Below are 27805 nucleotides of genomic sequence, written 5' to 3' on the forward strand. Positions count from 1 at the left end.
TTTGTTATCAGCAAATAAAGCTGCTTTATTGAAAGCAAAGAATGCTGGGTACCACAGGGTGACCATGGTAGTAACAATAAGGTTTAATTCCCTGAGAACTTTTTTCCCTTGTTTTTTTCCTATCTATGTTTTTATTAAAAAAACAAAACAATAAACAATAAAATCCAACAAAAACAAAACATACAAACAGGAAAGGGACTAAGTAGGAAAAAGAACAGATAGATTCCAGATACTGGAACATATAAATAAGTAGAGAGTTATAAGATATTCCAATTTCATTTTAAAAACAAGATTATCAGAAGTTTGGTTTTTGTTTTTCCGATCCACAGAAAAGGTAAAATACACACAACAATAACAAAAAAATGCTACTTTTCTTTCTTTTTCTTTTTTTTTCCTCCTCTTTTAAAAGATAACAGTAAAAAAAATACTGTTCAAATACAATATTTACACTCGCACCCAGTATGGGCTAATTCATTCAACCTCAGATAGGGAATATTCAGCTTTGCCTCTGCCCAGTTATTGGAAGGAGACAAAGCAAAGATTCTGGGATCAGTCACCCAGGAATACTCAGATATTAGCCTGAGGACCCCAAATGTAGGATCAAAGATTGAGATCCTCACCTCAGGAGCTACCTTAGAAGTAGCAAGACCCAGCTTACCCCCAACCCCAGGATATGGTCAGATGCTTGGAACAACAAAAGGTCCCAATGGCTCCTCACAGCTTGGAATGGTGGCAAGAACTGAGTCCACAGCCCAAGAGGGCTCTCATTCTGGACTGCTAACCTTGTCCTTTCCTTGGGCCTAAGCACTGCTCAGCTCACTTTTGAACTGATAAAAGTGACAGGGAAGTTACAGGGCATTTCTATCCCCTTCCCATTAAGAAAGATTTCCCAAAGGTATAATTGGGCAGACTCCTGGTCCTGAAGGAAGATACTGAACCCCAAGACAGAATGACTGACATGCATCCTGGCATATGTCCATCTGTCTCTCTCTACCCTAACCCTAACACCCCTTAGAACAATAACAAAATACCATTATACATTTCTCTATTTCTCTTCAATTAACCGCTGATGGTTAATTGCATATAAATACTGCATAGCTATCTGGGACTGAAAATAGTTCAGTCAATAATAGTAAGCCCCAATGGCTGGAGCAAATGATTCTGGGCTCTCCTCTTCCTCTGCCCCAGGCCTTGTCTCCCTTCAGCCCTTTTCCCCTTCAGTGAACTTGGGGTCTTGAGAGGAGGCCACAGCTCCCACACTCTCACACATACACACACACGTACATACACATTAACTCATTCACACTTTCTCTCTATTTCTCCCTCCTCTTAATATGTCATTTCCCAAGAGATTTAGGATCTTGGGTAAAAGAGATCTGCTTCTCTCCTCACTTTCAGCAGCATCTAGCAATGTATCCCCCATTCTTTCAAACTAGGAAAGACATACAGAGATCTTTTCCCCAATTTTCTAGCTCTCCTCTTTCCCACTCATATTGCCCCTCCCACCCCAATTGACCTCTTACAAATAAAAACCTTCATCTGGATAGGAACTGGAGCCTGGAATACAATACAAGAAGAAGCAGGAGAGGAAGAGATGATTCAGATGGTCACAGGAATAGTCAAGGCTTTGCAAAGTCACCCAGGAGTGACTTAAAGACAGCAGCAACTAGAAAAAAATTGGTCCCATTGGAGAGAAAACAGCTGATACAGGAGACAGAGCACACAGCTCCAGGACCATCCTGGGACAAGTTCCAGCACTGCCATCGGGAAGCGTTCCAAGTTCATTGATGGCAAGACCTCCCCTGCTTAATTCTTCTTTGTTTTCATCCAGGCTTTAGGGTCTCCTCTTCCTCCAGCACGAGAAGACACGGTGTAGATGGAGTCCAGAGAGACAGCTCTTGTCTCCTTACCTCCCTCCCGACCCCAGCTCAGTAACGATGGGCCACACAGCAGCCTATTATACAAACACACACACCCACACACTGTGCATGACGGGCACAGCAAGGACAAGAACAGGACGCAGGTCCCATGAGCCCTTTGGATACCAGGGGAACTCAGGGACGAGGGTTACAGGACAGACGAGAAGTCTCCTAGTAGACCACATTACGAGGACACCATGGAGTATCCGGGTACAGCAAGCAGTGGATAGAGCGGAACCTGTGGAACGAAAAAGAAAAGCAAGGGTGATTTTTGAGAACATAGATCTCATAGATTATGAGATCATAATGTGGCTACCACAAAGAGGCTGCTTATATGTCTTTTTCTGCTTCTCCATCAGATCACAGACCCAGAAACTTGGAAGCCACGGCAAGGCCGTATAGCATCATGAGTGAGACCTAGCTCTCAGTCAAAAAGGACTGAGTTCCAGTCCACCTCTGACATAACACCAGAAATGCAGCCTTCCCCAGTCTCTTCCCTTACCCTACTAGTGCCTTTCTTATTATTGGATTACTTTCTAGCTACTTTGTATCTATCTCATGAACATAATTATTTACATACTATCTCCTCCCTTCCAATGCGAATTCTTTGAAGGTAGAGACTCTGTTTTTGCCTTTCTCTGAAAACCCTCACTATTTAATACAGAGTAAGTGCTCAATAAATTGTTTTGATTGACAAGCTCTCAGAACCCTAAGCAACTCTTTCAGACTGTAAATAATTTTAAAAATTTAATTAAATTATATTTTTCCAGTGAATAAAAAACAACAAAACTGGTCTTATCCTGAAGAAATTAAAGGTTTTCTAATGAACCTTTATTTTTCTAATGAAAAATTTGTGTGTGGAAAATCTTTAGGAGCAAAAGCATGAAAGACATCTTCATTGGCTGGTATATGTAACCTAAAACCAGGATGAACTCATCCTGGATTAAGGAATGTCTTTTTTCCTAGTGCCCTCTCTCTGAAACAAAAGCCTCAGAAGATGCTTTCAGAACTAGCAACAAACAATGTCAATATGTATATTTTTAAACCCAAAGAGTAATATGCTGAGATTTTTAAAATTTAATGAAACCTCAGAGGCCATCTGGTGCCAATCTCTAAAGTAAACAAGAATTGCCTCTATGATCTTCTTGAAGTAGCTTTCCAACCAACTACCACTTAAAGGACTTCCAATAAGGAATTCACCACTACATTTCTTTAGGTAAGTCATTATACTCTGGGGCAACAGTAAATCTTGGAAAAATCTTCCTTTATTTTGAGCCTGATATCACCTAGCCCAAATGGTAAAGTCTTGACCCATGACTGTCAGATGAATATTTTTATGACTCTGGGAGGACTGTATGTAGATTGGTCTCAAAATCTGTATTTCAGCACTTGGGCCTCTAGTGAATGGATGGAAAGAGGGCTTAGTTTGGGGAACTGAGTCTTACCTGGATGGATCAGCCTCCACAGAAAATGCACCTTTCATATGAATAGAATTCCTCTTGTTTTCAAACATTCCATAGCTCAGTGTTACCTAATGACCAGAAATGAAAAGGACAATCAATAGCTGAATCAACAGTTTTAGGGTGAAGGATGATGCCTACAGAATGTAAACTCCTTGAGGGTAATGACTATCTAGAAAATTTTGGTACTTGGATCCTTAATGCCTGGCATATAATTGATTTCTGATAATTGTCAATAAATCTATTAACCTACAATTAGTGGCTGATTTCTGACCCTCCCATGGTCTTTAAGAGTTGGTTAAGAGTTGAGAACTATGGATTAAATACCTGTTTATGGAGCTCTGACTTGGGCACCTGTTGAAGATTCTCCAAGTGGGAATGGAACAGGTTGCTTCGAATGAGCCTCACACCCAACACAGATTCAATGATGTAGCCAATGGTACAATCGTCAGGCAGTCGGATCTTCTCTGCTGTGTTCATGAAGTGGCCCCCACTGAGGGAAGAAGAGATGAGATGAATTCCCTCTGAATTCCCAGAAAGTGAGGAGCTCCAGAGAAGTCAGAGCAAGATGAATGTAACCATCCTAGGTTAGCCTAATGGAACTGACTGTTCTTAGAATAGTGGAAAGAATATAATTGGCTGGAGAGTGAGTATACCCATGACTTTTCCTTTTACCCATCCCAAGGGAAAGCAAAGTCCAGGAAAATGATACATCATTCACACCACATTAGTGGCAACAGTGGCTGACATTTATACAGTGTTTCACAAACATTATAACCTACTGGCTCCTCACGAATTTATACCCCAGGGCATCATTATTTATCTAAGAAACAGCCAAGGGAGAGATAAGAGAAGAGGATGGAAGAATTAAGTAACTTCTATGGATATGGCCTAGAAAACCCTATCAAATAAAAGCTTACACAAATTATAACCAATTTATCCCAAACTCAAAACTAACAGAAAAGCTCCAGTGAGGAGAAATTTTAAAAATAGCCCTGAAGTTCTCAGAGGCAGTATAATAAAGTAGAAAGGGTTAAGACTTATAAATGAGGAAACCTGGATTCTAATCTTAACTCTTGACATTTTTAGTAGAATGTAAGCACCTGGACAAGTCTCTTAGCCAATCTGATCCTTATTTTCCTTAAATGTAAAATGGGAAAATACTTTGACTAGCTCCCCTCCTAGCACTGTAGTGAAGAAAGAACAAGTAAACAGCTATGGATAGATGATATAGGACTACTGTGAGACATTAGAGCAATTCATTGAGGAGGGAGAGGAAATAGTAGTGGTGGTAGTGGTGGTGATGGTAATGGTCATAACAGTAATAATGGTAACAGTAGTAATAATTTGTACAGTATTATACAGTAATATAATAATTTATACAGAACTTTACAATTTGCTAAGCACTTTACAAACATTTTATCAGAACTGTACAACAATCTCCTGAGTTAAGTGTTATTATTACCCCCATTTTATAGAAGTGGAAATTGAGGTTGAGCGAGACTCGGTAACTAGCCTTTGGGTATCTGAGGACAAATATGACTTCAGGTCATCCAGAGTTCTATCCACTATGCCATCTAGTGCCCAGGGATAAATCCCGTGATTATCTTCTAAAGACCAAGCTAGTATGAAAAGTATGAAAAGGCTTCTCCCCTGAAAGCTGGCCATTCAGAAATTAATTTTTTGGGGGGCCACAATTGCTCATGAGATCAGGAGGTCTGGCATATGCATCAGTACTGGGAAGATCCATATCCAGGAAATTATTATATTTTATTCATTAAAAATTATAACCCCATAGGTGACTGCTTATAAAGTATATATACTATCATGGGAATTCATTCACTACAGAGGTTTTAATCTCTATAGTTCTATGCAGTCTAAGTCCGCCAAAGTTTTGGACTAACACAAATGTCTCATTCCCTAATCACAATGATATATGGGAATGATAATAAGTCATTCCTTTATATAAATGGGCAACAGCTACTGACTTGCTTCTCAGAAGGACATATGGCATAATATATTGAAATGACTATTATCCTGGACTCAAATCCAGGCTCCTCCATTTACTAGCTATATGACCTTGATCAAGTACTCCCTTTTCTATGCTTCGGTTTCCCTCATTTTTGAAGAGGGGCTTGGATTGAAGAGGGGCTCTTAGAGTCCATCCCAATACTAATAACAGAGCTCTCAGAATTTTTTTTCAGCATGAGCTGAAATAAAATGACTATGTTAAAATTTAAATTATACAAAAGGTTAATTGGGAATGATTACTTGCTTTACAAAGGAACCTTCACAATAGCCTTCTCTCAATTGGTAAGATCACCTGGAGTATTTAAAACACCAGTTAAAAATAACTTAAAATATATGTGTTAGGTAAAACAAAAATCCAGATATAGATGGGTCAGATTGTCCAGAGTCATTTATACCCTCTCTTTTGATGCACTAGTGACTAATAGTAAAGACTGGCCACATAGAGCTCTGATCTGTGACCAATCAAAAATTTCTACAAAACTAACCAAATCCTAAGAGAGAGCATTCCAATTTACATGATGTTTTAAAGATTTGAAAAATGTTTTACATGTTATCTCATTTGATTCTCTTTGCAAATCTGTGAAGTAGGCAGTGCAATTATTATTATCACCCATTTTATAGATAAGAAAATTGAGGCACATAGACTAAGTGCCTCATCCAGAGTCACACAGCTTATATTCAAAGCCAGGCTTCTCTTAGTTTTAAGTCTAGGGCTTTTCCCACTATCCCAAATATATTAAGTTGCACTTTGGAAATTTATAAAATATTATAAAAATAAATTTTCTAGTACAAAATTATAAAGTATATAGCATATATGCTATATATACTATAGTATAAGTTACAAAGTATAAAATGTTATAAAGTATAAATTTTATAGCATGAAGTTATAAAGTATATAGTAGATATGCTATATATACTCTATAGTAAAAATTATAAAGTATAAAATTTAATTATAAAATATGAAATTTATAATTTGTTCATTAAAATTATTAATACTGTCACCACCAAAACAGAGCTTCAAGGGTATGCCTTAGGTTTCATCAGCATCTCTTTCTAATACACTGAGGTATGTTTTTAAAAAAGGCAAATAGCTTTTCCTTAACTTTGTTCTTGGACCTTTTTAAGCTGAATGTCTCGGGAATATGTAACAGAAGATAGAGACAGAGAAAGAAGAAATGGAGGAAGAAGGGCAAGAAGAAATGGAGGAAGAATGGACCCTCTTGCCATCCCCTGCCCATTCTGAGTGCTACTGAAGAAAACTGAAATTTTCACACATTGAGTGAAACCCTCTTACCTTGCCCAGGGACTCATCTTCAAGGCCAGTCCACGGCTGATGCAGAAACCAGCCCCACCAGTTGCAAACCAGAAGTGAACGGGACGCTGTAAGGAAGACAATCAATGTCATTTCTGTGTAAAACTATCTGTGGGTGGTCCTTCTAAGCTAGGGGCAATGGAGACCCTTTTTTCTCCTAATATGTTCCAGAAAGGGATGTGCCAGTTCCGGGATGATTTAAAAGAACAAACAATAACAAAAACTAGGTTCTAACCTATGGTTTGGCCACGGGATCTTGAGCAAGTTACCACTTTTGGCACTTATTACTTAACTCTTAGATCTGGACCTCAATTTCACCACCTTTTTTGGGGGGGAGGTGAGCAAATGAGGTTAAGTGACTTGCCCAGGTTCACACACTTACTAAGTATTATGTGTCTGAGGCTGGATTTGAACTCAGGTCCTCCTGACTCCAGGGCTGCTGCTCTATCCACTCCTCCATCTAGATGCCCCTCAATTTTACTATCTTTAAATGATTTCAGACTAGATGACCAAGTGGTCCGAGGTTTTCTATGATTCTAAGGCTATTATTTCAGCTTCACCTGCAAGTCTCCGTGTGCTTACCATCTTGTTCTCACTGATCCTCTCCGTGGCCTGGATGGGTCGGTCCAAACTGGGCTTGCCAATGTAGACATCTTGAGTGTGGGGGTAGCTGGATAGCAGTTTGACAAGCATTGGAACGTTGACATAATTGTCATCATCCACATGGCAGAACCACCTGAAGGAAATATAGGAGGAGAGGTGGTTACAGAGATTCTGGGGCTCAGGGAGAAGGAAACCAAATATCCTTAAGGCTTGTCATCTGAGCCCTTAGGGCAACCACAGAAAACTATCTCCTTCTTCCCTTCTATGTGATATATGAAAGACATTCCCCACTTAGCAGAGAAAAGGATATATTCTAGCAGTTGAATTGAACTAGTTCATCCAGAATCTTGTATTTGGTTGCCTCTGTCACAAAGGGACTATGTTTTAAAGAGGAAAGTACTCTTGAAGTCAGTAGGTATGATAGTAAAGACCTAGAATCCATTTCTTATTTTCTTATTTTCTGGTTTTATAATATTGAACAAATGGCTATACACATTGAGTCTCAATTTTCTCTTCTATAAAATAGGGATAATGGTACTGTGGGGGTGAGGAAAGAGAAGATAAAGGTAACAAGGAATAGAAGGAATAGGAAGAACTAGAATTCCAGGAGTTCTCAAATGTTACTTACTTCCTTCCTGACTCAATGAACTTGTCATATTCTACGGCCATCTTGCAGGATAAAGCCTGGCGGCTATGGGCCGCAGAACAGTTGGTATTGATGACATTGCCTGTGGAGGGAGAAGACATCTGTGAGTAATGACTCCTGAGGGCTTTGAGACATCCTTCATATATTTCAGAGCAATACCTCACTGAGAAAGGGAATATCTGCTTTTTGCAGGCTCAGAAGGGATAAGATTTGCTTTAAAATACACAATAAATTAGAATGGGCTTCAAGACTGGATTACAAGTTTTCTGAATCTCTTGCCCTGGGCTATTTCTACCACACCATATAAAGAACCAGTAATTTTGAAGACTACCTAGCCAATCTGATTACAGCTAGATGTTAAAGATTTGTTGGTGTGGGATGAAAGAGAGAAGGAAAGGAAAATAATTTTAGTGTCTCAGAAATTCAAGGGGTAAGAGTAGAGATAGGAGTGGGCAATCAGATGATTTTTTAAGGTCTCTTCCAGCTGCAACATTTTATGATTCTCCAATCCCAGATATAATAGCCAAAGACTGACATTTAGAGCCAATAGAAAATGGAAGGAAATGGCAAAAAATACAGTATTTTTGCTAAGAAAACTCCAAACAGGGTCATGAAGAGTCGACATGACTGAAATGCCGACAACATAAACAGCCAATAGGGGGAAAAATGTTTTTAAAGTACCTACTATGTGCTAAACACTGTTTTAAGTGCTTCTTACAAAGATTATCTCATTTGATCCTCACAACCATGGTATGGAGGGAAGTGCTATTATGATTCCCATTTGATATTGAGAAAACTGAGGCTACACACTTGGTAAATATCCCAGGTTTGATTTGAACCACTTAGGGTGGTGTGAAGCAGGGCCAGTCTCAGTTCTAGATCCCCTTTCTCACACACAGGTAGTTAAAAGACTGATTGGAGATTAGGAGGGAAGGGAGAACCAGGGGACCCCAGCCCCCAAGAGAGAGGGCGCTGTGGAGGACTGTTCCCAGGGAAAGGGGAAAGAAGAAGGCCAGGAGGCTCCAGGAGGGCTGTGGGAGCCAGAGCCCAGCCCTCCCCTATTCAGCCTGCATTTTCCCAGCACTAGCCACCTGTTACTTGCTGGGCCCTCTCAAAGGGAATTAATTCAAGGCCTGAAAGGGAATCATTTACATGAGAAAAATGGGGAGACCTGACCCAGACTGGAGGGGCGGGACTGCTGAATAAACACTCAATGAGTAAACCTCTTCCCATCTACCCAGCCACCCCCACCCCCTCCGGTAGAGAATCTCTCTCTTTTGAGGGGAGGGAACATTAGACTGACTATGGCAGGTTCTTTGAACAAGGGAGACTAAGCAAAGAAGGTGTATGCTCCCCCTGAGGCCAATAGTTACCTCCTCCTCTATGTAATAAGGCCAGAATATTCCCTCCCTCCCCAAATATCCCTATTCCCAGACTGATTCCCTCCTTTGCTGCACTCCTAACACAACCTATTAAAATCCCTTTTCCTACTCTTTCGTCAGAGGATGAGGAAGGACCATCCTTGGTACTTGGGCAGAAAGTGAACTGAGAGGTTCAAGATTCTTTTCCCCAAAAAGGAAAATAAATATTCAGTGACTGGGAGATTTACCTGTATGTTGCTTCAGCACTTCATCCTCCCCATCTGTAAAGATGAAAGTCTGAAAGAAAAAAGAAAACATCTCTATGAGCCACACTGGTTCCCAAATTTCTATTTTGAGAGTTTTTAGGTACGCCCCACTCAGATCTTCAGCTCTTCTTCTTAAGAGCTTTGAGGCATGAAAGTGCTGAAAATCAGAGGAACAGCTCTTCTCAATCTTAGGAAAGTTAGAGGAAGCCGTATTATTAGGGGCTCACAGACATTCCTACAAGCATATTAAGAATTAAAGCCTCCCAACTGTCTAAAGTTATTGTTCAATGACAAAAGACTCTGTGACCCCATGGAAGCCCAAGAAATTGAGAAAGGGATTGGCAAAAGGGTTTGTCATTTCCTTCTTTAGTGTGTCCCCATTTTATCGAAAAGGAACCGAGGCAAATAGGAATCCAGAATCACAAAGCTACTAAATGTCTGAGGCTGAATTTTTTTCTTAGATCTTCCTGATTCTGATGCTCTATCCACTGTACCACCAAGCTGCCCCATCTAAACCCTACCTACCCTTTAAGGTTCAGTTTACCACCTCTTCCAGGGAGCCTTTCTTGATCACCCCAACGGGCATTAATCTCCCTCTTCTCTTGAAGTCTAGAATACTGACATCTTCTCCAATTGTTTCTTATCTCCCTATCTCCCTAACTGCTTACCTGGAGGGCAGGGACTAGATCTCTACCACCTCCACAATTGGGGCGGGTGCAAACAAACCTACAAAGGACATCATAAAAACAAAAGCTCACTTTTAGATAAGCTTTGGGTTTGAGCAGGAGCAGCTAGACTTAATGGACAGAAAGCCTAAGAGTTTAAAAAAAAAAAAAAAAAAAAAGCTGGATTCAAATCCTATCTTTGACAGATGGGCTGTGTGGCCCCAGGCTAGTAATAGGATATATATTTTTAAAAAGTAATTCTCAAAAACCAAAAGTAGCAGCAAAGCAATGAAAGTGTCATTGCTTTCCCCCCTCCCAATCCCTATCCCATTCAAATTTGCAAAAGGCTTTACATAATTATCTTCCTTGATCCTCAATAATACTGAAAGGAATTATTAACCCCATTTTGTAGATGAAGAAACCTGTGTCAGAGCTGCAATTAAATCCCAGGTCTTCTATCCATTATGCTCTTCCTCCTCCCAATCTCCTTCCTCCACTTAGTATCTTGAGAGTACTAAATAAATATTTGTTGAAATAGGAGCAGCAAGGTTTAACTGAAAGAATCTTGACGTTAAGTCGGAAACCCCTCCAGAAAAAAATAGGTGGTTTGGGGCTGTTGTCCATGTTTGGACTAGAAGAGAAAATATTTTCTGGTTGTGATAATGGGCATTCAGAAGTAGGAACGGTTAGGACTTCTAACCTGATAGTGTTCAAAGAAACTTAGTATTCTAAGTACTAATAATTTCACCTGAATTTTTTTGAGTTTTGGCTACAGACTTTTTATGTCTGTAATAAAGGCACCAATTTCCTGCCCTCTCTCTCCTTCAGAGAGGACTCTTTCTTCACTGGTGGCAGTGAGCTGTGGAGACTCCCCGCTTCCCTCCCCTAGGAAGAGAGGGCCTCAGAGCCCCGTCCCCACACCCATGTGAGCCTCACCCATCTGCTGAACAACCGAAGGTCACGCCTGGCAGCTGCTCCCTCTCCGGCACGAGCCCAACCTGGCCGGCCCGCTTGCACCTGTGCACACACGCACAGACACACGGCCTGCTCCCTCCCACCCCCGGCCAGGTAACTCTCTGAGCCATCCGCAGCCCCGGCAGCTTGGAGCCCAGCCAGAGGCCCTTGCCTGCCCCCACTGGGTACCTGCGCCACCTGCCTTGCCAGCACTCCCTTATTTACATAGCTAATTCCCAGCATCTGGTGGTTGTCCCGGGTGGGGCTCCCCTTCTTAGTGGAGTAGGGGTGATGCTTCGAGGAGGGGGAGGGAAGGAAGGGAGGCTTTGGTTGTGGGAAGAAAAAAAAATCTCAATTAGAAGCTGGACAAAAGCCTTGTAGAGGAGAAAAGCGTCCCTGGTCAGCTGCCAAGCCCCAGCAAAAAACCCAACTTGGGACAATGGGGGCAGAGAAGAAGAAGGAAAAAAAAAAAAAACAGACAAAGGAGAACGGGGCTGCGCAGGATCCTTAGAGCGATGAATTACAAGCGAACTAACTGGAAGCAGGCTATTGTTCAGGGCTGTGCTTTGTCCAGAGGGGGAGGGGGTGCTATGCCAGCAAGAGGGAGGGGAGAGGGCTATAACAATGTACCAGGGTCCATCACACCCCCCACCCCAACTTTTACTCAGTCCAGGAGAGTTAAGTAGCAATAGTTTGCTACACCATTAGCATACAGCTGGGTTGGTTAACTGGAAGAAAGGGGGCAGAGAGAAAGGCTAAAATTGTTTGCTTAGGTCCCTGGGGAGGCCGATAGAGGCTTTTCTGGGAGATAAATAGCCATCCTGGAGGGAGGAAGGGGAAGCCCGGCAGGCTGGAGGCAGAGCTGGTTTGGAAGGAAAACAACGGTTTTTTTTTTTTTTTTTTGGGGGGGGGGGCGGAATGGGAAGCAACCTGAAGACAGGGAAGGAAAGAGGAGAGGAGCTATTTTCCAGGTGAGCAGAAGCAGGACAAAGAGGCCCTTGGGCCCCAGAGAGACAGGGCACCCAGGAAGAGGCAGGGCCAAGATTATCGGTAGGCAAGGCAGGCACATGCCTGTGCTGAAGCAGCGCAAAGAAGAGCATTATAAACATAAATAAATGTACATATTCCTAATGCCAAAAATGATGATCACTGAGGTATCGACCTTGTTCAAGATAGAACAATTGATGGTTCTATACTGCTTTAAGGATTACAAAACACCCAGCTTAGTACCTTCATGGCACGCTGCTAATAATACTTAGTCAATGTTTATTGATTAATTACTTGAGTTAGGGGGATGAAAGCAATCTCCCTGAGTTGACAGCAGGGGCAATTTGCGTTGGAGGGGAGGGGGGAATCACAGCAATTTTCAAATCCTACCCAGGCCACACAAATGCCCTATTTGCTTCCAAAGAATGCAGTGTAAAATCCTGGGTCCTTGGATTTGAATCCTGATGCTATTGCTTATTGTTGTTCAGTCTTTTAAAAGCTATAACCCCATTCTCTGTGACCCCATTTGAGATTTTCTTGGCAAAGATACTGGAATGGTTTGCCATTTCCTTCTCCAGTTCATTCTATAGATGAGGAAACTGAGGTAAACAGGGTTAAGTGACTTGCTCAGGATCACATACCTATTAAACCTCTGAATTCTGGTCCTCTTCCCCACTCAAGGACTGAGGCTCTATCCACTGTTATTACCTTAGCTTTATTACCTTACTTATACTATTATTTATCAGGAAGCGCTTAACCTGATGCTTAGCACACAGTAGGAGATTGAATAAATATTTATTTACCTGAATAACCTTGGTTACATGTCAATGCCCGATTTCAGGGCTCAGTTTTCTCATCTGCTAAATGGGAGAATGACTAAGTTAGTGTTTATAAAGCCCTTTAAGTTTTACAAAGGATGTTTAATGATGTTCTCATTTGATCTTCACAACAACCTAGGAAGGTAATTGCTATTATTATTCCCATTTTGCAGATGAGGAAACTGAGGCAGGGAGCGGTTAAGTGACCTCTTTAGGAGTGATACAGCTAGTAACAGAGGCAGGATTTGAACTGATTCCAAGTCCAACAGTACCTACTGTGCTGCGCTAGTTGTCTCAAGATTATTTAAGATTCACAAAATCCTAAAATCTAAGGTCCAAGGTAAAAGAATCAAGGCCCAGCTACTTGTTGACAGTGTTCCCTCCTCAGGGCTCCTCCCTAATACAGACAGGATGGCAAGAAGGAACTGCCTTGTAGGATCGTTTTGTGTCAACAAAAATTGAGCTTTTCATGGAACCCCAGTTCTAGTCAAGTAGAGATTAAGAGAAGCAAGTCTCCTGCCGTAGGGGATGTGTAGCTCATCAGAATGGAATGTTCCTTCTGTTCCTATGTATTTCTTGTGCCCTTCAGAGCCCAAGTGCTGGACTGGGCTATGTAAGTAAAACATTAGTAGGAGTCTACTCTTTTGCTCCTCATCTCTTCCTCAAACTAGGATAAGACCCCTGTGCTCCACCGGTCAGCTTTTGAAAAATCCCTATTCTGTTGTTACGTGGTCCCCAACTAGACTTCACTGCCCTCCCTCCAATATCACACTCAGGACAAAGTGTAGCCCAGGTTGTTGGGGAGATGGGGAATTTGAGTACAAAAATCTAGGCTGCTCTGTAGGAGTCTGGGAAATCACCCCCCTTAGGAGAGGTAGGAGGCAGTTTTCTCCCCCCACCCCCTTCTTATCCTGCCTTTTTCCCCAAGCATGTATGCATGCTATCAAACCATCTCTTACACACTGAGGAATTTGAGTGGGAGAGCAACAAAAGGGGATGAGTCCCATCAAGACATAGTATAAAAAAAAGAAAGAAAGAAAAATTATTTTCTAAATTAGACCAAGAGATTCAGGAGAGAGAGAGGTGGGGGGGAGAGAGAGAGAGAGAGAGAGAGAGAGAGAGAGAGAGAGAGAGAGAGAGAGAGAGAGAGAGAGAGAGAGAAAGACAGACAGATAGAAAGAAAGAAAGAAAAAGAAAGAAAGAAAGAAAGAAAGAAAGAAAGAAAGAAAGAAAGAAAGAAAGAAAGAAAGAAAGAAAGAAAAGGAATCCTTTCAGGTATCTAGGAAATGAAAGTCACCTTTATTTTAACAATGCACAAGCTCACACACACACACACACACACACACACACACACACACACACAAATGTACACAGCACACCACAACCACTCAGTCCAGCCACTCTGGCGCTCACCAGCCCATCTGGGCCCCCACCACTCTAAACAGAGAGCTTCACCACACCACCACTCCCCCCCCTCCCCACCCCAACCTCCCAACAGGAAAGGGCCACACGACCCGCCTGAAAAGAAACTCCGGAAAGTTGTAGCCTGCCCGCCTGTCTCCTACAGCTCAGGGCAGGAAGGGTACCGTCGGTCCAGAGCCTTGGGTGTCACCTTTCTGGGCCTATCTTGGGCCTGCAGGTTCCTCACCAACCCCACTGACTCGCCTCCTCTCCACCCCCCAGTTCTTTCCGGGCTCTGGGCAGTAGGAAGCCAGCCAAGAGAAGCAATTCAAATCCAAACCATTTAGGCCCCTCTCCTCCACTTTTGTTTCATTTTTTTTTAATGATTGGCTCACATTGTATAACATCATAGGATTTAGAACTGAGGTAGCCAGTACACTTCAGGGTAATTAAATGCCTTGCCTGGGGTTACATCAATAAATTGGGAGGGGAGGAAGGATTCAAACTCAGGTCCTATGGCTAAAGCCTTTGATTCTACAATAGGCAGTAGCTCTTCTGCTGAATGAATTCTCCCCAGCCTTCCTTAAACCTACCTTTTCAGCTTGTGTACAGTGGGGAAAATGGGAAAACATAGAAATTGTAGGCAAATTGCCCTGGCCACTACATGAGACACTGGAATATCCCAATGAGGTGGGAAATCTCTGTTACTAATTATGTTCTTGCTCAGTTGTTAAAGTTGTGACTGATTTTTCAGTAACCCCATTTTACAGATGAGGAAACTGAGGTAAATAGGGCTAAGTGACTTGGGCAGAGTTAAAGTTAGTGTCTGAATTTGCATTTAAACCCAAATCTATTTGACCCCAACCCTGGCTTACTGCCCATTGAACCACCTAGCTGCCCAGCAAATTATGTAACTGTGAGCAAGCCACTTAGACTGTGGAAGTCTCAGTTTCCTCATGTATAAAATGGGGATAATACTTTCAATATCTACATTAAAGGGGTTGTCTTGAAGATTAAATGGGAGTTGGCCTATGTGAATTATGCTGTAAGACACCAGAACCCAGATTGATAACAAAGGCAGTCTTGATTCTGGAGTACTGAAAAACCACACACACACACACACACACACACACACACACACCTCCTTCCTGTCAGTAGAAGTGAAAAGTGAGGAACCAGATATGTGCCAAACATAGATGGTCAAAATGTTTTTTTTTTTTTTTTTTAATGGGATTTCCCTTTCTATAATTATCTCTTGGATTTGTGGGTTTATTTTGTAGCCTACAATTTTGCTAAAACTAAATGATTTCAATTAAACATACTTGTTAATGCCCTAGAATATTCTAAGTAAACTATTTCATCGATAAATAGGGCTAGTTTTAACTCTTTTTTGCCCCTGTCTTATTCCTTTAATTTCAAGGTTTTGTTTTGTTTTTTTTTTCCCTTAATTTTATTAAACAGAAGAATTCAATTGGGTAGGACTGGGAAATAATGATATAAGAAACAGCCTCAATTAAAAAAAATTAAGTCCGTACACTGCTTGCAGATGGGTAATTGTCATATGGAATATAAATATCTAGAACAATTTTACAGATGAATAATAAAAAAATAAAATTTCTCAGAATCACACAGAAAAATGGCAGAGCTTGGTTCTGAAACCAGGTTTTTGTACTCCAAATCTAATATAAGATTTCAAGAGGGCCTTTTGAGAAAAGCAGATTCTTCCTTATTTTAGAAGCCTCTAAAATAATTCAAGATGGATCTGGGAAGAAGTGGAAAGAATAATTAATTGGAAGACCAGAGACCTTTTGGGGGGAGGGGGAAGATGATCTAGTTATGTCATTTTCAGTTGTATCTGACTCTTCATGACCCCATTTGGGGGCTTTTTTTGGCAAAGATGCTGGAGTGTTTGCTATTTCTTTCTCCAACTCATTTTACAGATGAAGAAACTGAGGGGAATGGAGTAAGGTGACTTGCCCAACCACAAAACTAGTGTTTAAGAGCAGATTTGAATTCAGGAAGATGAATCTTCCTGACTTCAGACCTAGTGTTCCATCCATTCTATCATCTAGCTGCCCAACCTGGGGGTTTAGGCTGTACCATTCATTAGTTACATAATAATGGACAAATCCCTTAATTTCTTTTCTCCGGTTTCCTTATCTGCAAAATGGGGACAATACCTGATACATTTGTAGTGAAGAATGAATGAGATATTGAATATCGGAGGGTTTTTAAAACTGCAAAGCCCTAAAAAATGTCTTCTTTTTTCTTTGTTTTTCTGATGAATAAAAATCAGCTTTTTCTTCCTTCTACCTCATCTTACTTTCCTTCTTCCCATTGAGAAATAAAGAAGATTTCAAAAATGCCATGATTCTCAATGGCTTGATTCATCTCTCTGAGCCTAAGTTTTCTTCTTCAGTAAAAAAGACGGGGGACAGGGATGACCTTCAGCTCTAAAATATATAATTTAGGGGGTTTCTCTAAACCATTCCCCCAAAGGCACACTGTCAGTGAAAGAACTGGGAATCTTAAAGCCCTCACCTTTCGGCTCCCCTGAGCCCTTTAACTTAAGCCATCACCTCCCCCTTTTCCTTCCCCATGGAACCTAAACTGGTTGATATTAGCCAAATCTTCCCCCATGGTCCCATTCCAGAGATGTAGTTTTCATCCATTCGGAAAATAGGTTTTATCTGACTTTCCAGCTTTATCCTCTCCCCATTCAGAGAAGCAATGACTCCTACATTGAGGGGTTGGGATGGGCCCCTCTTAAGCTTACCTGCTACACTTCCTTCCCGGTCCACCCCTTTCATTCCAAGTTTTTTGAATGGACCACTGAGTAACCAGTCCCTGAAAAGAGCAGGACCCCGGGGGACTTTTGGCAGCCTTGCCTGGTTGTATTGTCTGTTGGGGGTGGGGGTGGGGGAGACACACAGGAAACAGCATTGTTCGACAAGCTGCAATTGAAAGAAACACAGGATGCCAAATTCTGGCTTGGAACAATTGTAGCCTCGGTGAAGGAGGCCCCCATGGTGGCAGGCTCCCTCTAGATTTGGGTTGCCAGAGTGAGATGGAGGAGTGGGGAGGGGGAAATGCGAGCCAATGCCTTGGCCTTTGCATATCCTGGTTTAGCAAGAGAGAGTAGAGCCTTCTCCCCCAAATCCTGGGGATAAGCCCTGGCCCCCCACTTCTCTTAACTAGGGAAGAATTGACTTTTTCATTGAAAGCTTGGATGGAGGAGGGAGAAGAAGAGGATATTGAATATTTGATGGCTATAATTAATAGCAGCTAATAACCTAAGCCTTTTTCAGGCTAAGGATCAGCCTTATTTTTTCCTTTGGTTAGAAAAAAATAGAATCCTAATGGAGAACTAGAAAGGATATTCTCTGAATCAATTAAAAAATCTTTAGCATCTTGCACAGAAGCTGACATACAGTAGATGCTTAATAAAGCTGTTGATTATCTAATCCAGCTTAATTATAAAATGAAGGGAGGGGAGAAAAAGGAGGAGAAGGAAGGAGGAGAAGGAGAAGGAGAGGATGGAGAAAGAAGAGAAAGAAAAAGAGGAGGAGGAGGACAAGAAAGAGGAAAAGGAGAAGAAGGGAGGAGTAGGAGTAGGAGTTGAAGGAGGAGTTCATATCAACAACACAACAAATTAGTGAAAGAATCAGGGCTTCTGATACCTTTACACTGGCCCACACTGCTCTAGGATTCTCTTTTCATTTGTGCTGAATATTTGATTCTTGAAGATCCCAGGGAAAAATTCAGATCAACCAGAATTTATTGATGGAGTCTGTGTTTACCTAAGGGATTTGATACTGTCGGTTCCCTACCTGAAAAAGCCTAATATTTTTAATCCATCTTTACAGCCTCACATTCAAAGAGATCATCTTTGTCCCTAGATATAGTTCCATTCTGATTAAAGAAGGATTATGGAATTTCCATCCTATTATTACTTCTTTGGTAGTTTATGATGGAGATCACATCCCTAGCTGTATCCCTTGGCCTCTGAGGATACAACCATTCACAAAAGCTGTTAAGTCTTCAGCTGGGTGGTTCTGAAGACAGGAAGAGGAAGTTTGTCACTCTGTGTGGTAGGTAGGGGTTTACCCGGCTTTCTCTTCTCTGTCAAGATGTCCCTAGAGCCTTTGATTCAAGTCCAAGGGCAGGTGCTACTGATGAATTAGCATGGACTAACAGGAAGTAACTCCTGACCCTTGCTGTCACTGATTTAATGAGCGCTCTCATGGATTTAATAATTATTAAATACATGGTACATGGGTATCCTGAGGGGCTGCCTCTCTCACCTTGCTCCATAAGTGTATTCCTGAAAGGAAGAGTGATATAAGAGAAATAGATTTGTAATTAGGGTTCAAAGTCTTGCCTCCTATTTACTACTTGAGTCACTTAACCTTCATAAGATTAGGTCCTCATCTATAAAGGGAAGGGGTTGGTCTAGGAAAGCTCAGAGTTTTTATCTAAGAATCAGTAAACCATTGTTTGTTAGTTTAGAACCAGAAGATGATTTAGGATCCTGACTGCTATTTCCTTTGGCCTGACTTTGGACAAACAACTTAACCTCTCTGTAGAATAAGAGTGAGAGTCTTCCTTCCATCTCTGCTTCCAATCATCTTAAAATCAGAGGTCATCTGGAGATCCTTGTATCTAAGATAGCAGGAAAAGCCTTCCGACACCTTACAGGATCTAGAGTGAGAAAAGAACCCTGCTCTTTGGAATCTTCTAAAGGGGTCAGTCAGAATAGATTCCTTCTACAAAAGATCCAAGATGGGAAAGCTTGAATTACAAAGATGAGAGAAATCCTAGGCTTAGTTGGAACTACAGAGGTCACTTTCTCCAAAATCTTAATTTTTACAGATGAAGCAACTGATGCCCAAGGAAGGTGATTTTCCTAAAATCTGACAAATAATAAAAGTCTTAGAGGCATGATTTGAATCCAGGTCCCTAATTCCACAGGCTACAAATCATTTTTCTGTCCTCTATTGTTTCATGTATGAGAAAATGAAAACCAAGAGAAGTTGACTTGCCCCCTCCCCCAAATCATACAGGCAGTGACAAGGATTGGCACCAGAACCCAGGGCTCCTAACTCCTTGGTTCTCTTGCCATACCATACTGCTTCCTAGATGGCAAAAAGAAGCATGAGGGCAAAAGAAACTAAAGTTCTGAATTTGTTCTGGAATGTGCCCACCTAACAACATATTTTTTCTAGCATTTGTAAGAAGGGTAAAGCAGTTTATTTACAACTCTATGAAATAGATGTTACAAGAATTTTGGAGTGGGAGATGGAGGAAGAGTCTGGGTCTATAATTTCATTTCTGTGAATTCTCCCATTGCAGAAATTCCCTCCACCGAGCCTTGGGTTTGTCTATAATTTATAGTCTTAAAAACTCATTTACAAGGCACTGAGAGAATACTCTCTCTCTCAGGGACACAGGACCAGTATGTGTCGGAAGGCAAGATTTGAACTCAATTCTTTCTGACTTCAAGTGCCCCATTACAGGTATCATTCCTATTTTGAAGCAACTGAGGTCCAGTACTTGCAAATGGTCACAAAAGTAGAGGCAAGCACCAGGATTCAAAATCCATGTTTCCCCACATTCCAGCTGATGCTCCTCCCCCTGCATTGGACAAACCAGTTATAGTTTATTGGTCCTTAACCACTTTCTGAAAACTGCCCTAGTGCTTAGACTGGGAAGATCTTGCTGATGGCTTGTAAAGATGGATCTTACAAACTTATATTTTCTGGCTTTGTCCTCAGGAGAACAAGCTGTCTGAATTCCCTTCTAGATTTGAAGAAGACCTATTCATTCACTCTCACTTATACTGCCCTCCACCATTCTTCGATCTAAGGGAAAAGCATAACCAAATGTCAAGCAGATTGCTCATCAGGAAATGACAGTATTCTCTACTCTCCCCCCTCTCCATCCTTGGTCCCTGAAAAAGCCACTTATGAACATGTGGCTTCAAAGGGGGAGAGGAAACAGTTCTCAGCTGCCAAGCACCTCCTCACTGTATAACATTCTGCCTGCCAGGGCTAAGGAGCATCTCTCTCCTCCCCACCCCATTATGGATCACGATTCCCCTAACAGACTACATTCAGAAAAGTCAGGGTCCTTCGTAATTTCCCAACCCGATTACTTTAATTATCCCTCTAGGGAGACTACCAGCAACTTGCATAACCCAAGAATCATTTTTACTTCCTGTTGGCTGTATGCTGACTCTTATCACCATTTCTGCTGAGTTGGCCATTAGCAACATCCCTAGGCTTCGGACTGAAGGTCCCAGCAGCTGATATCTCCTAGGAGCAGTAAAGTGGTGAAGTGGGTAGACTATATTAGACTTGCAGTTAAGAACACCTGAGTTTGAACTTACAATACTAGCTATATGACAAAGGTTGGTCAAGGCACTTAACTTCTCAGCCTCAATTTCTTTATCTATAAAATGGGACAATAAAAGAAACTACCTGCCAGGATTGTTGTGTGAATCAAATGAAAATTTACAAAGAATTTTGCAAACCTAAAGAATTTTGCTATAGGTAAATACTAGTTATTCCTTCCTTCTAGAGTTCCCTAAAACCAACCCATCTACTTCTGTCTTTTGAAGAGTGCTCCTTAAATGTACCCAGTTAGAGTAGTTACCTCTACTTAAAGGAATGAGAGATAGGGAATATTGAAGAGCTAGGGGTCACCCTACTCCCCCCTCCCCATCATGTATCATGCAACAGTGTCTCAATAGCCCAGATGTTGGCTAAAGTAGCCCCTTCCTAACTTTGGAAGATCCAGAGCTTGCAGCTCTCACTCCAGTTTGCTGTGTACACAGTAGCTTAGCCTTACTGAGGAAGAGGCGGGGTCATTGCCAAGTGGGCACTGGGGGAAACTAAGCTAAGTCAAGCCAAGTCGTTAGCCCTTAGGATGGGGCCAGGGGCCAAAACCCAAAGAGCTTGCCAGGCTGGCTGGAGAAGTGAAGCGTGTGCTCCGGAAGGAAGGCTGGCCAGCCAGTCATGGTCCTTTCCCTCTAACCAGCAGGGAAAGTCATCTTCTTTTTCTGTTCTGGGGAAGCCAATAAGGCTTTCATCCGATGATCTTCAAAGGCAAAAATCCTGACCTTTCTTTCAGAGAGATTTGGGGGTGGAGTGAGGAATAGGGTGTGACACAGAGAGGATGATTGACTTCTCCATGGTAAATCAGCCAATTATTGGCCCTGGACAATTCTGGGATGCTGGCATCTTGCCTGCGGGTTCTCATCAGTAACTTGTTGTCCACTACCCTTGATCTTGTTGTTCCCCAAGCAAGGACATGGCTGCTCTCCGTGTACTCCCCCCAAAGATTATTGATTCTGCAGTGACTTAAGTCTGGAGCTATTTTTAAAAAATGTAGTCCAGTATATCTGGAATTCACCTTTCTCTCCTACAGTTTATATTTATCCTTGCTCTTCTACTGAAATGTCTTACATCCTCCTTCTTTTTGTTCAAGCCCCAATCCCAGTTTAGAGAAACTTTCTTCAAAGAGAAGAGATAAGGGAATATTATACATTCTCTCTCTTCTCTGTCTGTCTGAATGCTACATGAGGACAAGAGACTACCTCCTTCGTGTCAAGCAGAGAAATCCCCAGGATGTAAGCCCATCTGGCAGATTTCCCAGTGGGTAGATTTGGGGGGAAGTGGTGAGAAGGCATAGCACATTCCTAAAAATAGTTAATCTCAATCTCTCTCTCTGTCTCTCTCTGTCTCTCTCTCTCTCTCTCTCTCTCTCACACACACACACACAACACACACACACACATCATCATCATCATCATCATCATCATCATCACATCATCATCATCATCATCATTTAAATGCTACCTAAAGCATGGTCAAAACTCTATGAACAGAACAGGAAGAGGAGAGATGATGAGGAAGCTAACCTATGCTTCCGTGATAGAATCATGCAGAAAGCAAAACTGATGATGTTTGCTTGGGTCTACCCACTTCCTCTCCAATTTGGATGCTTTCGTCCCTCGCAGAGCAACCCATGTCACCCCCATGAAAAGCCCCTTCCCCAAAATAATACTAGGACCAATTCATCCTCCAGGATGGAAAATGAGCTACTGTGTGACTTTGGGCCAGATAATTAATATCACTGGTACACAAGTGCCTATCATATGCCAAGAGATCTGTGGCAAGACTGTGAACTGGGTCATGGATTATAAAATTAGGTTAAGGTATAGACCTACTCTCAACTATTAGGATTGGCTGCAGATGGGAATCCAGCAGGCACATAAAGAACCCTTCTATAAGGGAAACCAAGAAATGCAAAACAGAGATCCTGGCAAAGGATAAATTCTAGGTAGGACAGTGGGAGGATGGGAAAGGAAGAGACTGTTAGAAAGGGGTTGATGAGATGTAGGCAGGTGTTTGTACAAGGGGTAAGGAAGATGATATGAAACCAACATGAACAAGAGCAGGCAGGGTAATAAGAGGGAACAGGTTAAGAGTAATGTCTTGAGTTAATATGATGCTTTAAGGTTGAAAAAGGCCTGAGTTAGTTTGTGAAGCATCAATAGCATCAGAAGTCTCTGTTTATTTAGTAGGCAATAGAAAACCACTGAAGATTCCAGAATGAAGGGATGACTTGATTAGAATCTCTAACACTTGGCCAGTTGGCTGGATAGGGTAGGTAAATGACTCCATGTGTGACTTGAAAGGGAGAGGCTATTGAGGACGTGTGAGAGGGCAGTATCCACACATCTACAGCCCAGCCCCCTCAGCCCTTCCCTTTGAGCTGAGGGATCCCCATTTCCCAGGCTGAGAGAAGACGCCTGCTGTCCCTTCTTTGAGAAGCTAGGGGAACAAAAGCAGCCTGTCAACCCTTTCCTGGAACCCCTCCTTCCTCCCTAATCACCCCCCCTCCACTGCCATCTTCCCCCCTCTCCCTAGGTCACTTTCTTGGCTTGAAGGCCAGGTCAGTGTGGAGAGCCAGGATGATTCCCACCCTCTGGCCCACACTCTCCTCTCAGGCCAGCCTGGGGGATTCTGACAGCTTCAACTCTCCCCCAAACGCCTGTCCCTCAAGTTCAAGTGGTCTCACAAGGGTTGTCACTCAGTGGGGCCCAACGGGGATGCTGGGAACGCCAATAGCCCCCCTCCCAGGCCTGCCAGGCCCCCTTATCTCTAGGCAACCTGACCGGGACACTGGGGCTCGGAGCTCCCGGGTTCCCATGGCAAGCGGCACACAAGAAGGCCCGACGCCTTTTCTCTGCGCCCAGAGAAAGAGGCTTTGTTAACTTGCCCAGGGGGGACAGCGTGAGAGCTGAGCCTGGGGACTCTGGGAATCCAAACAGCTAGGACAGAGGAAACAAAAAAACTGCATTCTCCTTGCCTCCCCCCCCCCACACTCATATACCCACCCCTCAAGAAAGCTTCAGCTCTTGAGAAAAGGGACCAAGGCATTCTCAGGATAACCAAAGACTAGGCACTAAGTGCCCACAGGATTGAAGGCTGAGTTCACAAACCCTTCCCTCCTCCTCCTCATCCTAAAGCTCATTCCGGGGGACCAAGCAATAGGAACTGAGAGATGGTTCAGAAATAATATGCATGTTTAAAAACACACACACACACACACACACACACACACACAGAGTTAAACCTTTCTCACCCTCCTCCAGTCTTCCTACTATTTGCTAGGTGACACAGATTATACTTTCTGCAAGGCCCTATTCTGTGCCACGATTTCCAGCTGCCAATTTCCTTTAGATTAGGAGAAAGTGGAAGGGGAGTGGTAGCAGTTTGCTCTTTTGATGTGGAGAGAGGGGACTTCTGACTCTAGACTAATCCACTTCCCAAAACAAACTCTGGTGGGAAAATGACAGTCGGGGCTGTAAGAAAGGATAAAGTCAGACCATTCAGGATCTGCCATCCCCAAAGAAGAGGGGGAGGAGGGAATTGAGGGAATTCCCTCTATTTGAGGGTCTCTAAGCAAGGACACGAAAGCCATTTGGTTGTGTTGTAGAAGGCAACACCAGATGGTCATTGTAGACCTTTCATCTCTTAACTTCTGTAATTCTGTGATTCTTCCCATTCACCACTTCTTTACGTTCTTGATTCATTTCTTTCCAAGATACAAGAGAGTATCATGGAAAGAGCACAACATGTAGGAATCAATGAATCTGGATTCAAATCTTGACACTGCAGCCTACTTATGTGATAGGAAGTTAAGTCAGTTCCATTCTTTGGTCCTGATTTGCTCATGGAAAAATAAGAGGATCAAATTCCGGACCAGATTCCTAAATTCCTCACCCCACCTAAAGAATTTCAGCTTTATAGATGAAGATAGAAGCCTAGCTCACACAGCTTAATTAATGGCTCGGAAACAGCAGCAGTTAGGTGGATGATATTGTCACCAGGGCCTGTCTCCTCTCCCCACTTTGGTGGATTATCATTTCACTAAGGAGTCTGTCCTGGGGTCACCTGAAAGCTTAAGGATGAAAGCCATACACCAGGAAAAGATAGAGTTCCCGGGACCTTTCAGAACACAATTCAAAGCCCTCTAGCCAAGATAGAGTACCAAGGGAAGTAGATGAAAGCTACTGGTATTAACCAACAGAGAGTACTAACAATAGCTAACATTTACATAACACTAGCATTTCAAACCTTAACTAACATCTGAGTAGATCCATCCAAACAAGCTGGGGAAATAGAAACTGCATCTATTTTCACCATTTTACAGAGGAGGAAATTGAGTCTTGGAGAAATAGACAACCTGGGTTATGGGTTGGTTATAGGGACGTTCTAAAGCCAGGTTTTCTAAACTCCAGTTCAGTACTAGCCTTTAAGCATATGCTGCTCCTCTCCTCCAAACCTACCAAGCCAGTCATGACAAACCCTCCCTGATATCCAACTGTTCTTTACAGCTTTCAAGTTAAGTTATGGGCTTGAGGCTTTACTTTAAAAGCATGAAAAAAAAAATATGTATATATATATTTTTTTGGGGGGTGAATCTTTAAACTCACGCAATACCCATTTCCCCCAACACAAAAAGAAACACATTAGGAAATGCACGTACACTTTTGGGATGTGGGAAGCCATTAACAGGAACCTAAATCTAGGCTATAATCAGTCTGCCCAACTAAGACTCCGCATCCACGCCCGCGGTGCCCCTAGGCAACCAAAGGAAAAGGGTTCGCTGCGGCTTTTGTTTTTCCCTCTCCTAGGCTGCCTCTAGGGGGTGGGAAGGAAGGACTGAAGCCATACAGAAAGAGGCTGAGGTCTCCCAGATCTTCATTCATTCTGCTGCTTTGGCTGCCTGCCGGCAGCTTCCAAGTCAGGGGACTAAGTTGACCCTGCTCAGGTCACTAAGGCCACCCTGAGGGGAGGCAGAGTTGAGAGAAGGCTAAATTGCTAGGGTGGAGGATCAGATTTTCCTTCAAGTCTATTAGCTGGGGTCCTCGGGAAGGACCCTAGTTTTTTTTTCATCAAAGTGGCGGATGGAAGAGAAGCCGGTATCTAAAAAGCCACCTGCGATAAAAGTACAATCTCATATATGTGTGGGCGGTCGCTTGAGGTGAGACCCATCCCTCGGAGCCAACATCCCCCTCTACTAAGCGAAAAGCTGTGCTCTGGAGATTGTATCTCATTCAAACCCCTCAACAGTGTTAACTTCAAGACTCCCTCCCCACCTCCTGAGGAATTAGGGAGACACACTAGCCCTGGTGCAGCAGCGGCGGGGGCGGGCGGCAGAGGCTTGAAGTGTGTCTGGTCGGAAAAGGGGGGGTGTCTGGGGGTAGAGTGGAGAAGGAGACGGGCCCCGCGGGCGGGCGGGCCTCCACTCGTCAACAGGTCCCGGCACTTGACTCGGCGCATCCCTGGCATAGTTTGGCACCGAGGCCCGCTTACCTTTGCCAGGCGGAAGGCCAGGCCTTATGCCTCTGGGGCCCTATAGGCCCTTCATGCCTAAGATAGGTGATGTGGAAGGGAGATTTGAAACAACAACCCCGGGCTACAGATTTTGAGCGGGATGGTAGGGATAGGGTGAATATTCCCTTCTAGGTCTTTTTTTGTTAGAGAGGGAGAGATCGGAAGAGAAAAATATGACTCTCATAAGAAGAAAAATAGAATGAAATTGCTTCCCTTAGTAAGGAGGCAAGATTTCCCCCTCGCTTTGCACAAGGTGCTTTGTTTCCCCATTTCCTATATTTTGAGGAATGAAGAGAGCATAGTGCTCTTCTTCCAGATTTTTTTTTTTGAGGAGGGGTGTATGTGACTGGAAGATGTAATGCCCTTATCCAAACATTTTGAGGTCCAAGGAAAGTGCCGGAATCTCTTGTCCAACTCACCATCTCTTTATTCCTGGAGATCCAGGTGTCCATAAGCAGGTCCAGGCGGGATCTATGAAACTTCTTGGTGGTCTTGACTGCAATGAAGACGTCTCTAGGAAAGAGCTGCTCCATCTGGGGCCTGGGGACGCTGTCGCGCACCGGGGCTACCCCAGGCAGGGGCCCCACGTCCCTTCTAGCTCGACTCAGCTGGCCGAAATACTCTGAGAAGCTGCGGACATCCCCGGAGGGACCAGACTTCCCAGCCAGCGAGGCAGCGGGCTCCTCCTGGGGCTGCGGCGGGGGCGGTGGTCCCTGTCCCTGGGGTTCGCTGGGACTAGCCAGACTCTGCAGGGCTCGACGTCCTACCTCGCCCCCCGGGAGCTCCTCCGCCGCCGGCGGCTGCGGCAACCGCTGTCGCAGCTGCTGCCTCTGATCCACCGTCAACACCAAGAGGCAAGCGAGCAGGGCTCCAACTAAGGACAGGAGCAGGCGGCGGCCGCAGCCCTTGAGCATCTTCCAGCCGCCTAGTCTCAGAGCACAGCTGGCCCAATGTGCACACACAACTGGAGGGGCACCCCGAGGGCGATCCAGCTCCCAGTCACCCTTACAGCTTGGCAGAGGCAGCCAAAGGAAGGGATGGGGAGATGGCAACGCGGGGAACCTCTCAGGGACTCCTGGAATGCCTGTCCTCCAAATCTAGGCTCCCTACCTTAGCTTCCCTGGTCAGCCTCTAGCCCTAACTGCCTCTCACTCTGCGGCTTCTTCTGCTGCAGCTTTTAGCCGCCAGCCGCTGGCAGAATCCCCTTATTTAATCCGTCCTTTCTTTGGCTCCGCCTCTCGGGGGGGTGGTCTATGGTTTGGGTCCCGCCTCTTTTCCAGTAAAGCCGACTCTAGGTCTGCTGGGGTGTGTATGGCGCACTGCTGGGACTCCGCCTCCAGGTCTAGCTCATTCCCTCCCTTGTCCCCTCCAGTCCCACGTGGGTCCTCAGCGGGGGGCTGGGAGAAGCGGCTGGAGCAGCTGTGTGGCCCCCTGTGCCTCCCGCCCTCTTTGCACACCATACACACACGCACG

At 43.5% G+C, this 27805-nt stretch overlaps 1 protein-coding gene across 1 annotated transcript; it reads right to left on the reverse strand.

The window, feature by feature from the left end:
* Nucleotides 1–27805, reverse strand: LFNG (LFNG O-fucosylpeptide 3-beta-N-acetylglucosaminyltransferase). The gene is made up of 8 exons (XM_052000091.1): nt 26752–27805; nt 9581–9629; nt 7954–8053; nt 7305–7458; nt 6705–6790; nt 3707–3872; nt 3365–3450; nt 1–2157 (listed from the first exon to the last, which is right to left on the reverse strand). The coding sequence occupies exons 1-8, from the start codon at nt 27244–27246 to the stop codon at nt 2091–2093; spliced, it is 1203 nt and encodes a 400-aa protein (XP_051856051.1). The 5' UTR covers nt 27247–27805; the 3' UTR covers nt 1–2090.

Source organism: Antechinus flavipes, chromosome 1 (assembly GCF_016432865.1).
Source record: "Antechinus flavipes isolate AdamAnt ecotype Samford, QLD, Australia chromosome 1, AdamAnt_v2, whole genome shotgun sequence".
Lineage (NCBI taxonomy): Eukaryota > Metazoa > Chordata > Mammalia > Dasyuromorphia > Dasyuridae > Antechinus > Antechinus flavipes.

What these genes read in the sequence shown, in the direction of transcription:
- LFNG (XM_052000091.1), bottom strand. Translation starts at nt 27,246, where the DNA reads ATGCTCAAGGGCTGCGGCCGCCGCCTGCTCCTGTCCTTAGTTGGAGCC. An exon ending in GGATCAGTGAGAACAAGATG is followed by an intron (nt 6,791 to 7,304) that starts GTAAGCACACGG and finishes TCTTCCTTACAG; the next exon opens with CGTCCCGTTCACTTCTGGTT. An exon ending in AGTCAGAGCTCCATAAACAG is followed by an intron (nt 3,451 to 3,706) that starts GTATTTAATCCA and finishes TCTGGTCATTAG; the next exon opens with GTAACACTGAGCTATGGAAT.